The sequence below is a fragment of the Peromyscus eremicus genome, chromosome 9 (assembly GCF_949786415.1).
Source record: "Peromyscus eremicus chromosome 9, PerEre_H2_v1, whole genome shotgun sequence".
NCBI lineage: Eukaryota > Metazoa > Chordata > Mammalia > Rodentia > Cricetidae > Peromyscus > Peromyscus eremicus.
The window spans coordinates 102,231,775-102,246,422 of record NC_081425.1 but is presented as its reverse complement, the minus strand read 5'-3'; the positions used below and the strand labels follow the sequence as shown (position 1 = coordinate 102,246,422).

The 14,648-nt window shown below is 46.9% G+C and overlaps 1 protein-coding gene across 2 annotated transcripts in view; it reads right to left on the bottom strand.

The window, feature by feature from the left end:
- Nucleotides 1–663: 663 nt before the first annotated feature.
- LOC131919739 (ubiquitin-conjugating enzyme E2 E2) overlaps nucleotides 664–14,648 on the bottom strand; it is a 304,556-nt gene continuing 290,571 nt past the window's right edge. For both annotated transcript variants that reach the window (XM_059274172.1, XM_059274171.1), the window contains exon 6: nucleotides 664–1,487. In XM_059274172.1, the coding sequence (XP_059130155.1) occupies nucleotides 1,390–1,487 (98 nt within the window). In that variant the 3' untranslated portion in view covers nucleotides 664–1,389. The remainder of the gene's footprint in view (nucleotides 1,488–14,648) is intronic.

Here is a 14,648-nt window from a genome sequence, read left to right as displayed (position 1 = left end):
ACAGATATTTCAAATGTTGAAGTATTCAGAGGGATATGGCTTCATTAAGTTATACCACTTAGCAGCAAAGAGGTTAGTTAACGGGGTATACTGAGCAGTACGAGTTCCAGTAGAAGAGCCGAAAATCACTTGCAAAGCCGTGTTAAACCAGCCTGGGTCACCGCCCCCTTTGTCTCTGGCAGCATACTGATGCCACCGGAAGGTTGAGCCACTGTGCATGCCGCTGACTGTGTGACCATGACACACACACAGAAGGGTCTGCTGCCACCAAAATTATGGAGGAAAAGGCAGAACAAAAGAAGGCCACACAGCGAGCACGTACCATGCTAGGAAAAAGAAAAAGAAGAACTTGAAAGTTCCTGGGCACAGCCATCAGCTTCCACTGCCCGTTCACAAGCAGGTTATTATTAGAGTCATAGTGTCACTGGTGAATGAAGAGGGTTGTAACAGAAAGGATGGAGGGCCAATGTGTAAAACGACCATGAAATCACCAGGCCGCTGGAGAGATCCCACATGCTAATAAGGAGCTCCACTACAAAGAACCTTAGCAGTCTGAGGTAAAGAAGGAGACAGAAAACGAATGGGTTGAGAAGAGGCAGGCCTCAGTGCATGTGCGACTGCAGAGGTCACTAGCACACAAAGCAAAGGCCGGTGCAGAGGGCATTGATCCGCCACAGTGATTTATTGAGGCATTAATAATACAAGTGTACATCAACTGATCCACAGTCAAAAGTGGCAGGTCCCTAAGAAATTTACAAGCACTTAAGTAAATCAAAATACATATTATTTTGTTCAGTTTAACAGTCTTCTGCGTGGGGGACAGAAGGCTTGTGATAAACAGGGTCTCAGTAATGCACAGTGATTCTGATTGGACCTTTTGTACAAAACCTTGTTCCCAGTAGCATGCACCCACCAATAAAGACTTCAGTACAAAAAATTAACCCTAAGCACTACATTGAAGTAGAAACGAGATATAATTCTGAATGTGTGTTTTTCTGAAGAGCACATAAAAGAAAAAAAAAAGATAAAACAAAACAACAACAACAAAAACCCCCAAACCACACAGTAATACAAAGCCTTGTATGAAAGCTCTTACTAGCACAGATCCGACATGGTTTGCACTTAAAACAGAAGCTCCCATCCACACTGCGGTGCGGGGAATCCCAAATCTTTCAAGTTAACAGAAATTGAAAAGGGCATAAAAGGGAGAAAAGGGGGTCAGAGGGAGGGAGGAGGGCTAGGGCAGGAAGGAGGAGGGACAAATGACATACCAGCACAAAACAGTTCAAAATTTAATAAAAACAGGAAACAGAACAGAGGTCTGGAGGGCAGGTGGGCTAGTGATGCACTTGGTGAATGTGCTTGCACACAGCTGGCACACGCAGGCCCCTAGGTGGCGTACCGCTTGGTCCACTGTCTGGCCATCCGGTCGTGCTCGGCTCTGTTGGTCATGTACTGTGTGGCAATACTGCCCACCAGAGGGTCGGCTGTAAGAGAAGCAGAGTCGGGAGTCAGTAAACAGCAGAATGTCTTTCTACATCGGAGGGAGTGTCCTGAGCGGTGGCCCAAGTCTAGGGTGCAGAAGCGACTTTAACACCCACACTGGGGCTTCTCCACAGGGCAGACGAGTCACACACCCATGTTACCTCCTGCCCTAGTTCTTGACAGGTTTCATTCTCTCTCCCTGTCCTCACCACACACTTCCCAGGCTGCTCCCCTGGCCTTGTGCCGTGCCACAGGTGGGCTGTGGGAGGGGGCTGCAGAGTCCAGGGGGAGATTCACTGGGAGGAGGCTCAGACAGCTTGGTCGCCTTGACGTGGGCTTAACCAGCACAGCGGTGGCTCTGCCCCTGCCTTACCTGTTGTTCCAAAGCACGGCCACAGCTAAGTGGAACATGTGCTTGCCTCAAACAAAACGGAAGGAAGAATACCTCCTTCCTCCTCCAATCCAAGTCCACACACTCATTATTATAGAAATACTGGTAGCTGCTCAACAAACTCTCTGCAGAGATCTGACAGGGGCTGACAGGAGGAAGGAGAAAGGAGGGCCTGGAGCCACAGTGTTTATTGGGGAAAAAAGGTCAAAGGAATTTAAAAGCATCAATAGCTTTCTGGAGAGCCTGTCTTCCATCCAGTTCATTCTAATTCTCCAATTTCTCCCCTTCCCTTGAATTTTATTTCCCTTATATTTGGTGTTGAAAATGTGGGTTTATCCTAGCAGTTAATCGAAAAGGGACTAAAAGGGGTGGCAGCAAGAGCTAGTGTTAAATATAAACCCCAAGGAGAGAGTGTGGAAGACATCTGTGGTCACCACTCTGTGTGAGCTAGCAAGGCAGACGCCGCCGCAGGAGCATCCGGTCTCACCCTAAGCTCAGGAAGCCCCACCACCAAGACCCGCCTGAGTGAACCTTGCCATAATTACCCCAGGAAGAGGCTGGTCCCGATATTTACTGGACACAGAAGTCTCGGGGTTTGCTCTGTTCTCCGTGACCCTCCTCCTTGCTCTCACCACTGAAACTACCTCTTCAACGCAGCCCAGCCGGAGTCACAATCCAGAGCAGCAACACCGAGAAGCACAGATACCGCCTGGTGCAGACTGGCCACATTACTTCTTAAAAATGTGGTCTCCAAGCTTAGACCAGGTGCCAAGGGTGGGGGCCGAAGCGCAGCCAGGGCCACACTTCTCTGTCTCGGATCGAGTGACTTGTTCCAGGATGTGGCAGTTTAGAGTGTAAAGCTGAGGGTCCCCGGACGCAGGACCTGTATTAGTGACATACTTGGTCCATTTCACCAGCGTTCCAGCTGAGTGAGTTACAGACAGCCGTGAGCCACTATGAGAGTACTAGAAACTGAACTCAGTTCCTCTGGAGCAGCAGCCAGTGTTCTTAACCACCAAGTCATCTCTTCAGGCCCAACAAAGTAGCTCTTGGTGTTAAAAGGGCTGAACAGTGAATGGACCTAGGTTAACCGAGTCAAAGGTCTGGCCGTGTCAAAATGGCTGAAGAGGAGCCAGGAGGTTGTTTTTCCTGGGCTTTAGCTATGAACATTCTTTTTTTTTTTTTTTTTTTTTTTTTTTTTTAAGATTTATTTATTTATTATGTATACAGTGTTCTGCCTGCAGGCCAGAAGAGGGCACCAGATCTTATTACAGATGGTTGTGAGCCACCATGTGGTTGCTGGGAATTGAACTCAGGACCTTTGGAAGAGCAAGCAGTGCTCTTAACCTCTGAACCATCTCTCCAGCCTGAGCTATGAACATTCTTACAGGCCTTCTCACACTAGAGCCAAAATGAGTATTCAAATGTAATGCATCTTACTCTATTTCTGAAAAAGGAATTATTTCTCATTACTGTACTTTTAAAAGATAGTTACAATTTTCCCAAACCATTATTAATCTCTCGGTTTTTTAATCTATCCATTTTCTTTCTCTATATAAAACATGAATGGATTAACTAAAATCTAACTACTACTACTTTTTTGTTTGCCTTAGAAAATGAATTTTTTGTTTTTAAAGAGCATGTTTATATTAATACAAAGAGAGTTCAACAGATATTTAGGGTTGTTTTTTGGTGCTGGGATGGAACTCATTCAAGGCCAGTGCTGCCACAGAGCCACACCCTGAGCCTGAGGGACCAGTGCAGAGGCCCAGGACCCACAGCAGAGTCACTGCACACACACTGGGTAGGAATGCCTTCACGTCTCCTGCCATTAACTGGAGCAGAAGCACAATATTGCCTCCTCCCCCAGGGTTTTGAGATGCGTGCCGTGCATACCCTTGATTCTACTGGAGGAAAGCTTGGAGCATTCCTACAGCTCACCTCAGGGCCTACCCTCTCTCCTTAGGCCCACAGGAAGATGTGGTGCCACCCGAAAGGACAGACGGAGACGGGCCTGACGGAGAGGATGAGAGCAGCAACTGAGCACAAGGAAGGGAGTGGGCAAGGCGGGATAGGAAAGAGTGCAGGGGTGAGTGCTGCTCCAGTCCTCTGCAGGGGTGAGTGCTGCTCCAGTCCCCTGCAGGGGTGACCGCTGCTCCAGTCCTCTGCAAGGGTGACCCCTGCTCCAGTCCTCTGCAGGGGTGAGTGCTGCTCCAGTCCCCTGCAGGGGTGACCGCTGCTCCAGTCCTCTGCAGGGCCCAAGAACTTCCCCTCCAGGCTGGAGAAACTGATGGGAAGCAATTCCTTTCTCAGAGGCCCACGGGGGCCGGATACAGTGACTGCACCGTGGCTTCCATGTGGCCACCAGACTGCTATGCCTATTGCTTCTCCAGCTGTCCTCACCCATGCAGTCAACAGTTTGCTTACTTTTTGTTCCCACTGAGTCTCTGGAGGCTTTGTGGGATGGACTGACAAAAAAAGAGTTCACTTTTGTTTCTTACACAGAACTTTCCTTCCCATGGTTCAGTCTAGCCTGGTTCTAGTTTGTTTAAAGCTTTTGTAAAACTAACTAGTAATAGATGTGCACCATAATAATTTAACCACGAAGAAATACGAAGTAAAATATGTCACACCCCTGCTGTCTCAGTGGACTGACGCTTCGTCTCGTGCTATGGGGACCCATGACAGGTAGCTGCAGTCCTCTTTTCCTCTGGAGTGCTGCGCTGGAGCTGGGTTCTCAGACGGGACCTGCAGGGCAAGTTCATCACACCCCTCCCCGTTGTTCACATTTGTTTCTCCGTTCTCCAGTGATCACATTCGATTCTCTTTGCCATGAGAACTAATACTACAAACCAGGCGTGGTGGCACACATCTGTGATCCCAGAACACAGGCGGCTGAGGCAGGAGGAGCATGAATTCAAGGCCACCCTGGGTTACAGAGCAAGACTGTCTCAAAAAACCAAACTCCAAACTGAACCAAACCAAACAGATAAACAAATACAAAAGAGCCACTATCCCAGTCTGGAGTAGATATGAGGATCCCTGGAGGGAAGACATGTCCAAGGCACACTGTGGACCAGAGGGCAAACATTTTAAGCTTTGGGCAAATGCTGTCCAACTGCCTTTCAAGGAGAGGAAGAAAAGGTACTCTTCCTGAACACGCTCACCAATTATTATTTTACTAATTTTTTCCATTCTAACAGAAAAAAAGTGCCCGTTCTTGATGCCTTTGTGATTGACTTGATGCTGACCAAGATCTACCTCTTCTGGCAGCTGCTCAGCATCTGCATTTCTCCTTCTATAAGCTGTGTGCTGTGTCCTCTGTCCCTTTATGAAGTTGCACACTACATTCAAAAAGGACCAAAGTTCAGCTTTGCTCTCAACCAGTGTCTGCTTCAGCCTTTGGAAGACCCAAAAGCCAAATATCTCCTTCAGTTTTGACTTTCCTGAGTGGATGGAGTGCCAGGATCACACTGGTCACTGTCACCTCTAATAAACACACACTACTTTTTAAGTGTGGTGAAGTCCTAAGTGGGACATGAGGCTGAAAACTGTTTCTTAGGCAGAGATAAGACAGGACACACAGGGGAAGGCTCACAGCTACCTTCTTTTGCTCTTGTCAGACTTGGTGGCTCCAGAGATCGGAGCCAAGGCCTTGTTCATGCCTGGCGAGAGTCTATCACTGACCTACAGCCCTAGCTCAGAACTGCCTCCACTCATATTTACACAAGTGCTCGTGTGAGCAGGAAGAGTAGCTGCCCTGTGTTCAAAAAGACTTATGAACACAACAGGTCTTGCGAGTATCTGCTGTAGCTTCTAACAACCACACAGTGGCACTGGCTGGAAGTCGCACGTCTAGTGACTGGGAGACGCAGGAAAAGGACGCAGAAACATCAGTGTGAAAGCTGGAGTTTCAGCGTGCGAACAGCTTCACTGACACTTCACCGTCATCAACAGCCACCTCTGAGAGCAGAGAGGCCCTCACCTTCTGTCACACTGGAACAGAAGTAAAGCTTGTTGACTGGACAGCACCATGCCCACCCACAGTAACCTGTACTGCACACATGGACCAACATCTGTACTTCCCATTGGCTGGAAACTAGTTTCTAGTTAAGTATGCAGAGGCCATAGCAGCTGGCAGTGCTAAGAAATTATACTACTACATCGTAAACACACACACACACACACACACACACACACACGCGCGCGCGCTTCCATTAATAAGATTGCAGTGTTTGCTAACGTCTTAACCCCCCAAGTTTCCTACTGTTTTTGGATCACAGAAGTTCACATTATGATGGGGACATTTAACTTTGCCTTAGGCTGGTCACTGACTCTTGCTGCAGACTGCTCAGTGTTCAATCACAGTAAACCCTGATGCATGACCAAGGAGAATACTGCTCGCTGTCATGCGGGAGAAGAAGATGTTCCTGGGATAGCTCGTCCTTTAACCCAGTTCTGAGGTCTCTGTCCACGTGTAGGTTCAACTGTGTAAGCAGTGGAAGCAGTAAATCATTCTTTAACATTTTCTAGTGTGATGCATTCTTACAAGGGCCGTCTCCCCTCAGACACATGTGTGCATGTGTGTGTGTGTGTGTGCACGTGTGCAAATGCATTTGGAGTCAGAGGACACTTGCAGGGGTTGGCTCTTTCCTTTCCTCATGTGGAGACTGAACTCGGGTCGCTAGGCTTGGCAGCAACAGCCTTTACCTGCTGAGCCAACCTCGCCAGCCCTTTTCCAAGCAGTCTCTCTTCCAGTCCCAACCCCAGGCCTTGCACACTCTAGACAAGCACTCTGCATCACTGGGATCCACCTCAACCCTCGATTATCATTTTCCTGGCTTCTGTTAGATACTCACTGCTGTAGGTTTTGTACTAGTTGGGAGAGTGTGACACCCACTGCCTTTCCTTCTCTGAACTTTCAGAACCTTGATAAAGTCAGATATGAAGCAATTCAAGTTCTTTCACCTCAGGGTCGCAAGACTCCCGTCTGTCTGAGGAATGCTGCAAGGCTCTGGAATACTGGAATTTCTCCGTTCTGGTAAACTAGTTAAGGATCAAGTTGTTATCAGACAAAGCTGGGATCTGTATGTTGTGGGGATCTACACTATTAATTATGGGTCTAACTGAAGGCAGAAAGACTGTCTTGAAAGACGTGTTTTATGTGTGCCTGTGTGCACCTTAAAGAGTGGTTTAAGGAGTTTGTTAACTTTCACTTGCTCTAACAAAACACCCGAGATAAACAGGTTATAAGGAGGAGATTGCTCCTGGTTTCGGAGGCTTCACTTCAGTGATGTGGCTCTGGGCCTGTGTTGGCTCAGTTTATCATGGCCGAAGAGAGAGGGAGAGGGTGGAGGAACTGCTCAGGGAGTTCACAGCATCTGGTGAGGAAAGAGAGGAAGGGGCCAGTACCCGTGTCCCTTGAAGGCATGTCCCAATGACCTAATTCTCCCAAGTCCTACTGTTCTACCACCTCCCAGTAGGCCCTCAGGCCAGGGACCAAGCCTTTACCACAGAGCTCCAGTGTGTATTTGAAATCCAGGACACATCAGGGAGAAAGAGATTTTAATTAAATGGAAGATATGTTCAAACTAAATTTAAAGTTGAGAAGATGAAATAAAACTGCCCACACCTGGCAAAATGTGCTGTTATTAGTTAAGGGTTAAGGATGCTAAAAGAGGCATCGAGTATCCCATGTTCTACAGACAGTAATGTTTCCACTTGGGACTAATTAGGAAGAAGACGGCCTGCCTGTCCCAGCTGACTCTAGAAGTCCTATTATACCAGGCAAGGAAGCTTGGGGGAGCAGGGAGCTCCATCTTTGGGAGTAAGGTGATTGCTGCTCTGGGGGATGCTCTATTTTCTTGCTTCTATAAAAGTGTGAGAGGATACTTTCCATGGAGTGGGGGGAGCATCTGCGGCATGCTGGGGGAGGGTGTTGTCAGGAAGGCAACTGTTGAATGTGGTCCCTGGCTGAGGCTGAGTCAGGTGAGCCGTGCAGGCAGCTGACCCGCATGCTGATTTGCTCCTGGATGCAGCCGCATGGTCACTGCAGGGGTAAAGGGACTACTGGTGGGAGACGTGGTGAGCTCTTAAGCCTATCTGCCCGGCAATCCAAACTTTGTAGGTATTTAAACACAGCCACTATTGAAAGTCCAATTGTAAACTTACGATAATAAAGGCGAAGGTAACAGGAACGTACACCTCCCCACTTCTTTGTCCCCCCCTGTTACTATCAATGTCTGTGCTCATCTTCTGCGTTTACCAGCACGCTGGGAGATCCAGCATGCCCCTGGACAGCTTGTTTGAACTGTGTATTCAATAAGGGTCGTGTTGGTAGCTTGAAATTGGCATATGCTACCGACTGGACCTGGCTCATTATTTTATTGGCTGCCCAACCTAGACTTCAAAAGTGATGAGTTACAGGCTGACAATGCAGATTCCAATGCACAGTGTGTTATGTGCCGAGAGGCCTTACATTTTAATTGCACAAAACTTGACCATTCCTGCAGGAGTCTCTCCTCACCTCAGACACTCCTGAAACTGTGGATGGGACTGAAGCCCCCACACACTCCTGTTTCTGTTACGCTGACAAGGTGGCCAATGGTATTAGACAGTGTTCATACCGCCTTCCCTGTCTACCACCCTAGACTTCCCTGACATCACCATTCTCATGCTTCAGCACCGTTGCTAAGTAGAGCAAGGACGACCTGAGCATGAGCCCTGCAACATGGCAGCCGCCCTGACAACGAGAGCAGCCACCTGCTGCTAAGGGCCTGGGAGGTCTCATCTACTACTAAGAACAGTACGGGATTTAAAATGTGTGAACTGCTTATTTCTGGAGTTGTAATAGTTTCAGAATGCAGTAACTGCAAGAGCAGAGAACAGCATCATGGATAAGAGGCCTGTGTCTGAACAAGGAAGGTGCTGGCACTAACAGGTCAGGCTCCCATGTCGTCCTGTGGTTAACTTTGTCTCATTTCTTAAATGAAGACGTCACCTAGCATACCCATGGAAACTATTTTCATTTGCCAGCTGTAACCGTAGGATGAAAGCAGACAAACAGTGAAGGAAAAACCAGCCCAAGCTTTCTGAAAGAATTGTTCAGCCACACGGGACCTGCATGAAGAGTACTGCACAGTGTATTCTTGTTTTGGGATTATGGACTCACTTCATAGCACAGCATGAAATAGATTTACGTACACACAGGTGCTGTGGACTATCAGTCAGAGATGTGTTACATCTGTTTATTCTGTGGAACATTTGTTTAATGATCACAGATGTGCTGCTTCTTTCCCTTTGCATTTGTTTAACTCCGTGAAGCTGTGTTGCTTTGCCTGCCTAAAACACCTGATTGATTTCATAAGGAGCTGAACAAACAATAGCAAGACAGAGGAAAGGCTGGGGGGGGGGGGCTGGCAGGCAGAGAGAACACACAGGAGGAGAAATCTGGGAGCAGAAGATACAGGAGTTAGAGAAGGAGGGGACTCCAGGGGCCAGCCACTCAGCAGGCTACAGAGTAAGAAGTAAAGAAAGGTGTACAGAAACAGAGAAAGGTAAAAGCCCAGAGGCAAAAGATAGACGGGATAATTTAAGCTAAGAAAAGCTGGCTAGAAATAAGCCAAGTCAAGGCCAGGCATTCATAAGTAATAATAAGACTCTGTGTGATTTATTTGGGAGCAGTGTAACAGGCCCCCCAAAAAGGTAAAGAGTAAAAACAGCCAGCCACACACAGGAATGTCACACCCTCACTCTCTACCCCCACCAGCTATCAAGCATCTACCAGAACATTACTGCAGAAGGAGTGGTCAAGGACCTTGACCCAGCATCAGGTTCTCAACATCAGGAACTGGGAAGAAAGCTTGGAACTCCTTGATGTGAAGTGGCCTCTGACCCTGTCATCAGAAGGCTTGCAGCTCACGTCAGGGTTTATGGAAGGTGAAAGGACTATGGTAACTGTGGAAAGGTGGGCTTAGGGATGCCATCTGTGCACTCCTCAGCTCCCAGCCCCAAGGACCCAGGCCCTGAAGAGGGAAGGAAGTGGCATTTGAGAGCCGCACACAGAGGGAGGAGGAAATGATTTCAGTTGGGTATAGGGTGGTTTTAAGGCAGACTCGACTGACCTTCTGAGAGCTGACAGTGACTTGAACATTGGAAGATCTGCTGGACATTGTCCAGGGACAGAAAATTGAGAATCAGCAAGACAGTGTAAGCAGGGTGGGAGAAGGAAACCTGCTCCAGAGAATGCCTCTCGAGACTGCTCAGTAAATGGTGAAACACGCTGGCCACAACCGAAAACACACGCCTCAAAAGATACTGCTAGAGGCTGGGAGATAGCTCAGGTGGTAAAGTGTTTGCCACGGAATTGTAACCATGTGGACACACTTGCTCCCCAGCACTAACACACTAGTCCAAAGCCAGGTGGGAGTGCAGTTGCATGCCTGTGATCTCAGGGGACCCAGAAGGATCCCTGGAGCTTCTGGCTTGCCAGTGTAGCTGGAGCAGTGAGTTCCAGGTTCAGTAAGAGATGCTGCCTCAAAAGAAATAGGTGGAGAGAGACTGAGGAAGACATTTGACACCAATCCCTGGCTTCTATATGTATGTACACACAACTTGAATACACAGATGAACACTATGTGTGTGTGTGTGTGTGTGTGTGTGTGTGTGTGTGTGTGTGTGTGTACTTTGAAAAGTTCTTCAAGTCTCTGTTTTGAACTCCGGACTGTGCTGTGGAGAGCCGACCTGTGGAGTTCAGCACAGACGACACATGTACTGAAAAGCTGCCGGCAGCAGTTCCAGGCACAGGTAAGCAATGCTTCCCAATAGGGCCTCAAACGCTGCCCTCATTTTATGGCACTTTGGACTCCACACATTCCTTGACTCAAATTCTACAGCACAAAGCTTCAGGTGCAGAGTAGTCCAGGAAACAAAAATGCCAAGATATTGGAAGAGTTATTAAAAAAAATTCAAATAGTATTAAGGAGATACAATTTACACACTGCACAATTCATCTGCTTAAAGCTCACATGCCAATGGTCTTTAGTATACGGTGCAATCACTATCACAACTGCTAATAATTTTCATCCTTTCCCAAAAAAAGCCTGTTAGCAGTCACTTCTCTTCTACCCAAATCCTCCAGTTTCCAGGCAGCTCCTCCAGTCCACTCCCAGATGACATCTTCAGTCCTCAGATGACTCCCTGAATCCCCCAGAATACTCCTCCAACTTCCATCCAATTCCTCTAACCTCCAGATGTTCCCCCAGAATACTCCTCCAACTTCCATCCAATTCCTCTAACCTCCAGATGTTCCCCCAGAATACTCCTCCAACTTCCATCCAATTCCTCTAACCTCCAGATGTTCCCCCAGAATACTCCTCCAACTTCCATCCAGTTCCTCTAACCTCCAGATGTTCCCCCAGAATACTCCTCCAACTTCCATCCAATTCCTCTAACCTCCAGATGTTCCCCCAGCCCACCGAATGACTCCTTTAGCCTCCAGACAACCCTCTTGTGTCTACAGATTTGCTGACCTGGCATATCAACAGATGGAATCATCATGTATGCTCCTGTATCTAGATGCTTTTTCAGAGCGCTCTTCACGGCTCACCCAAGCTTGGTGTACATCTCTGACCCATTCTTTTCACTGCCATCTACCTCCCTCCTATACGGGTATACCTGTGTTGCTGTTTGGATGTGAGATGTCCCTCAAAAAGTCCCATGTACTGAAGGCCTAGTCTTCAGCTTTTGGAGATGGAACATTTGGAAGGCAGGCCTCAGTGTTAGGAGGTTAGGCCACTACTATCCTCTTAGAGGGGACACTGGGCCACCCTGGCCACCTTCTGTCTCTTTGCTTCCCAGCTGTCTCAAGATGAGCAAGGCTCCTGTGCTGTGAGCTCCCACCATGATGTTATGTTATGTGCTCCCACTGCCCACAGCACCAGGGCCAAGCAACCACAGACTAAAACCTCTGCAACCACGAGCCCAAAGAAAACCTTTTTCCTTTTTAAACTGAGAGACTTCAGGTGTTCTGACACAGTCACAGAAAGCCAACTAAAATGATCATGTTATACTCTATTACAAATAATGCTATAAAGAATATCTGTAAATACACACACACACACACACACACACACACACACACACACACACACACATATATCCATTTCTTCTGGGTTGTAGAATTTCTTGGCCATGGTGACTCTATGTTTAATGAGTCAAGGAACTGGTACATGCTGCTGAAGGCCAGGTGCCAGTTACACTCTTATTAGCAATGTATAAAGTCCCCAATTTTCCACATCCTCAATATTTGCTAGTATCTGTGGACGCTACATTTTAATTTATTCCCAGTTCTGAGGAATGAACCCAGGGCCTCAAGCATGCAAGGCACAAACTCTACCCCTGAGCTAAATGCTCTGAGCTCATTCTCTATGGCTTTCATGTATCACGTGTCCAGGTTTATTGCTTTTTAAAACCATGCTCTCTACAAACACTTGTTCCCGACCGCCATGGAAAGGAAATATACTCTCACTGAAGTATTTTCTATAAGAGACAGATTATCTGAATTATCTCCCTACCCTTTGACTATCCCTGATGGAAGTTTAAAAACAACAGCAATCTAATAAAACATTTTGCATCATACAACTTTTGCATAAATATTTTTAAAGCCCATAGCAATCAAATGCAGTCTACTCAGGACAAACACGTGCTTCTCTGATATAACAGTGCTTTCTGTTCACATTCTTCTTCAGTAGCTGTGGGGAGCCAGAGGCTGGGTGTCCAGGGGCTGTGTACATAGTGGTTACACCCTGGACCTTCACACACACACCATGTCTCCACCAGGTCTAGGAACATGGACTTGATCCCATAGGCACAAATACCCTGGCTCAGAGCCTTGGTGGTTTAGTTTCCCAGACCTTTCTACCTGCCCTTGACTGCTGGAAATTTGTTCTGGGGAGTTAAGGGAGAACCTGTGCAGAAAGGACTACCCACTGAAGGCATGGGCTGACCTATATTCAGCCAATACACTGCATGATGTCACCTTAGGAACAACAACTATAAGTCTATGTGACCAGACTATTCTTTCTAGACATATTAGCCTCTAAGAAAGGAGAAAGCAGAAATCAATGACTTCACAAGGGGCTTCTAATGCCCAGGAAGAGGTGGACAGGAGAGCAGATCAGGCAAAAGCATGGGGACACAAGAAGGAGCCCCTCACTTAGGAGTCTGATTGAAGCCACTCACATGGTCAGAATCATGATAGAGATTAATGATTAGTCATTTATGATAAACTTATAGTCATGTTAGTTAAGTTTTCAAGGTATACACAGATATATTTCAGTTAGGTAGGTAATGTTCAAATACTTCAAAGACCTACAGAACATGGCATTTAAAATGTTTTAAAAACTTAGACTTTTCTGGACAGTGAGACACGTCTGCTTCTGGCAGCACCAATTTACTTTGAAGGGGAAGATGGGCATCGAAGACATTCCATATGGCATATCTTCTTCTTGGCAAAATTGGCATTTGGGCAAGAAACTGCTCTTGCCTGGACTGCTTGCCAGTATGTTGTATAAACTGGACATGCAGGACCCATAGGAAAGTGACCACTGAATTTTGCCAAAACAAGGTGAGATGGTCCTTTAGGTTCCTGCTTCACAGAAGATACTGCCAGACACTCTTCAGGACATAAAGGAAAGTGACTGATGAACTTTGCCAAAAGGTGAGACAATCCTTCAAATTTCCTGCTTCACTAAAAAGTATGCCAGAGACTCTAGACCCGTAGGCTAAAGATGGATGCCCCAACATTGCAGAACTTTGGGTGACTGTCCAGGCAACCAGTTGTCTCTTGTCATTTCTAGAGTTTTAGAAGTTGCTTACAATATACTTCCTGTTTATTTAGGTAATATTATACCCTTCTGGGGTCTTTGATGGAGTTGAAGACTAGATAGTTATAATTATAGTTTTCCTTAATCATGATAAGGGTTAAATTAGATATGAAACTATAGACTTACAAAATAAGATATTTTCTTTAATTTTGCTAAATACAAATAGACTAAATATTGTAACTATAATTCTTGCTTGATAACTTTTGTTAAATATAATTTTATTATATTAAAATGAAAACCTTCCTTTTTGATTAGACAGAAGAGGGAAAGTGCTATGGAATGTCTTTCTGTATGTTGTGAGTATGTGTTGCTCTCACTGGTTAATAAAAAAAGCTGTACTGGCCTATGGCAGGGCAGAATGGAGACAGGCAGGAAATCTAAGAGGGATAGAGAGAAGAAAGGTGGAGTCACAGCAGATGCTCCGAGCCACCACCAGGAGCAGCAAGATGTGAGAGAACAGGTAATGCCACAAAGCCACGTGGCAAAACACAGATTAATAGGAATGGGTCGAGCTAAGTTGTAAGATCCAGCTAGCAAGAAGCCTGAGCCACAGACCACACAGTTTGTAATTAATATAAGCCTCTGTGTGTTTACTTGGGAGGGAGCAGCTGCGGGATCGGGGACGACACGGAGAAACTTCTGACTACATTTCTCTCCCTTGAAAGAAAGCCAACAACAATCACAAAAGCACCAGCCTTACTTTGTGAAAGGACAGACAAGCGACCCCTCCAAGCGCCTCAGCCTTCACGGGACTGTGGTGATTCTAGCGGCATCTTGGGAGCCTGCAGAGTGACTCCACAGTGGGGCACCCTGCTTGTGCCCGGCTGCCCCACCCCTTCTCATCTGCCTGTTTCCCGGCCTGCTGCCCCTTCCTGACTCAGACACTC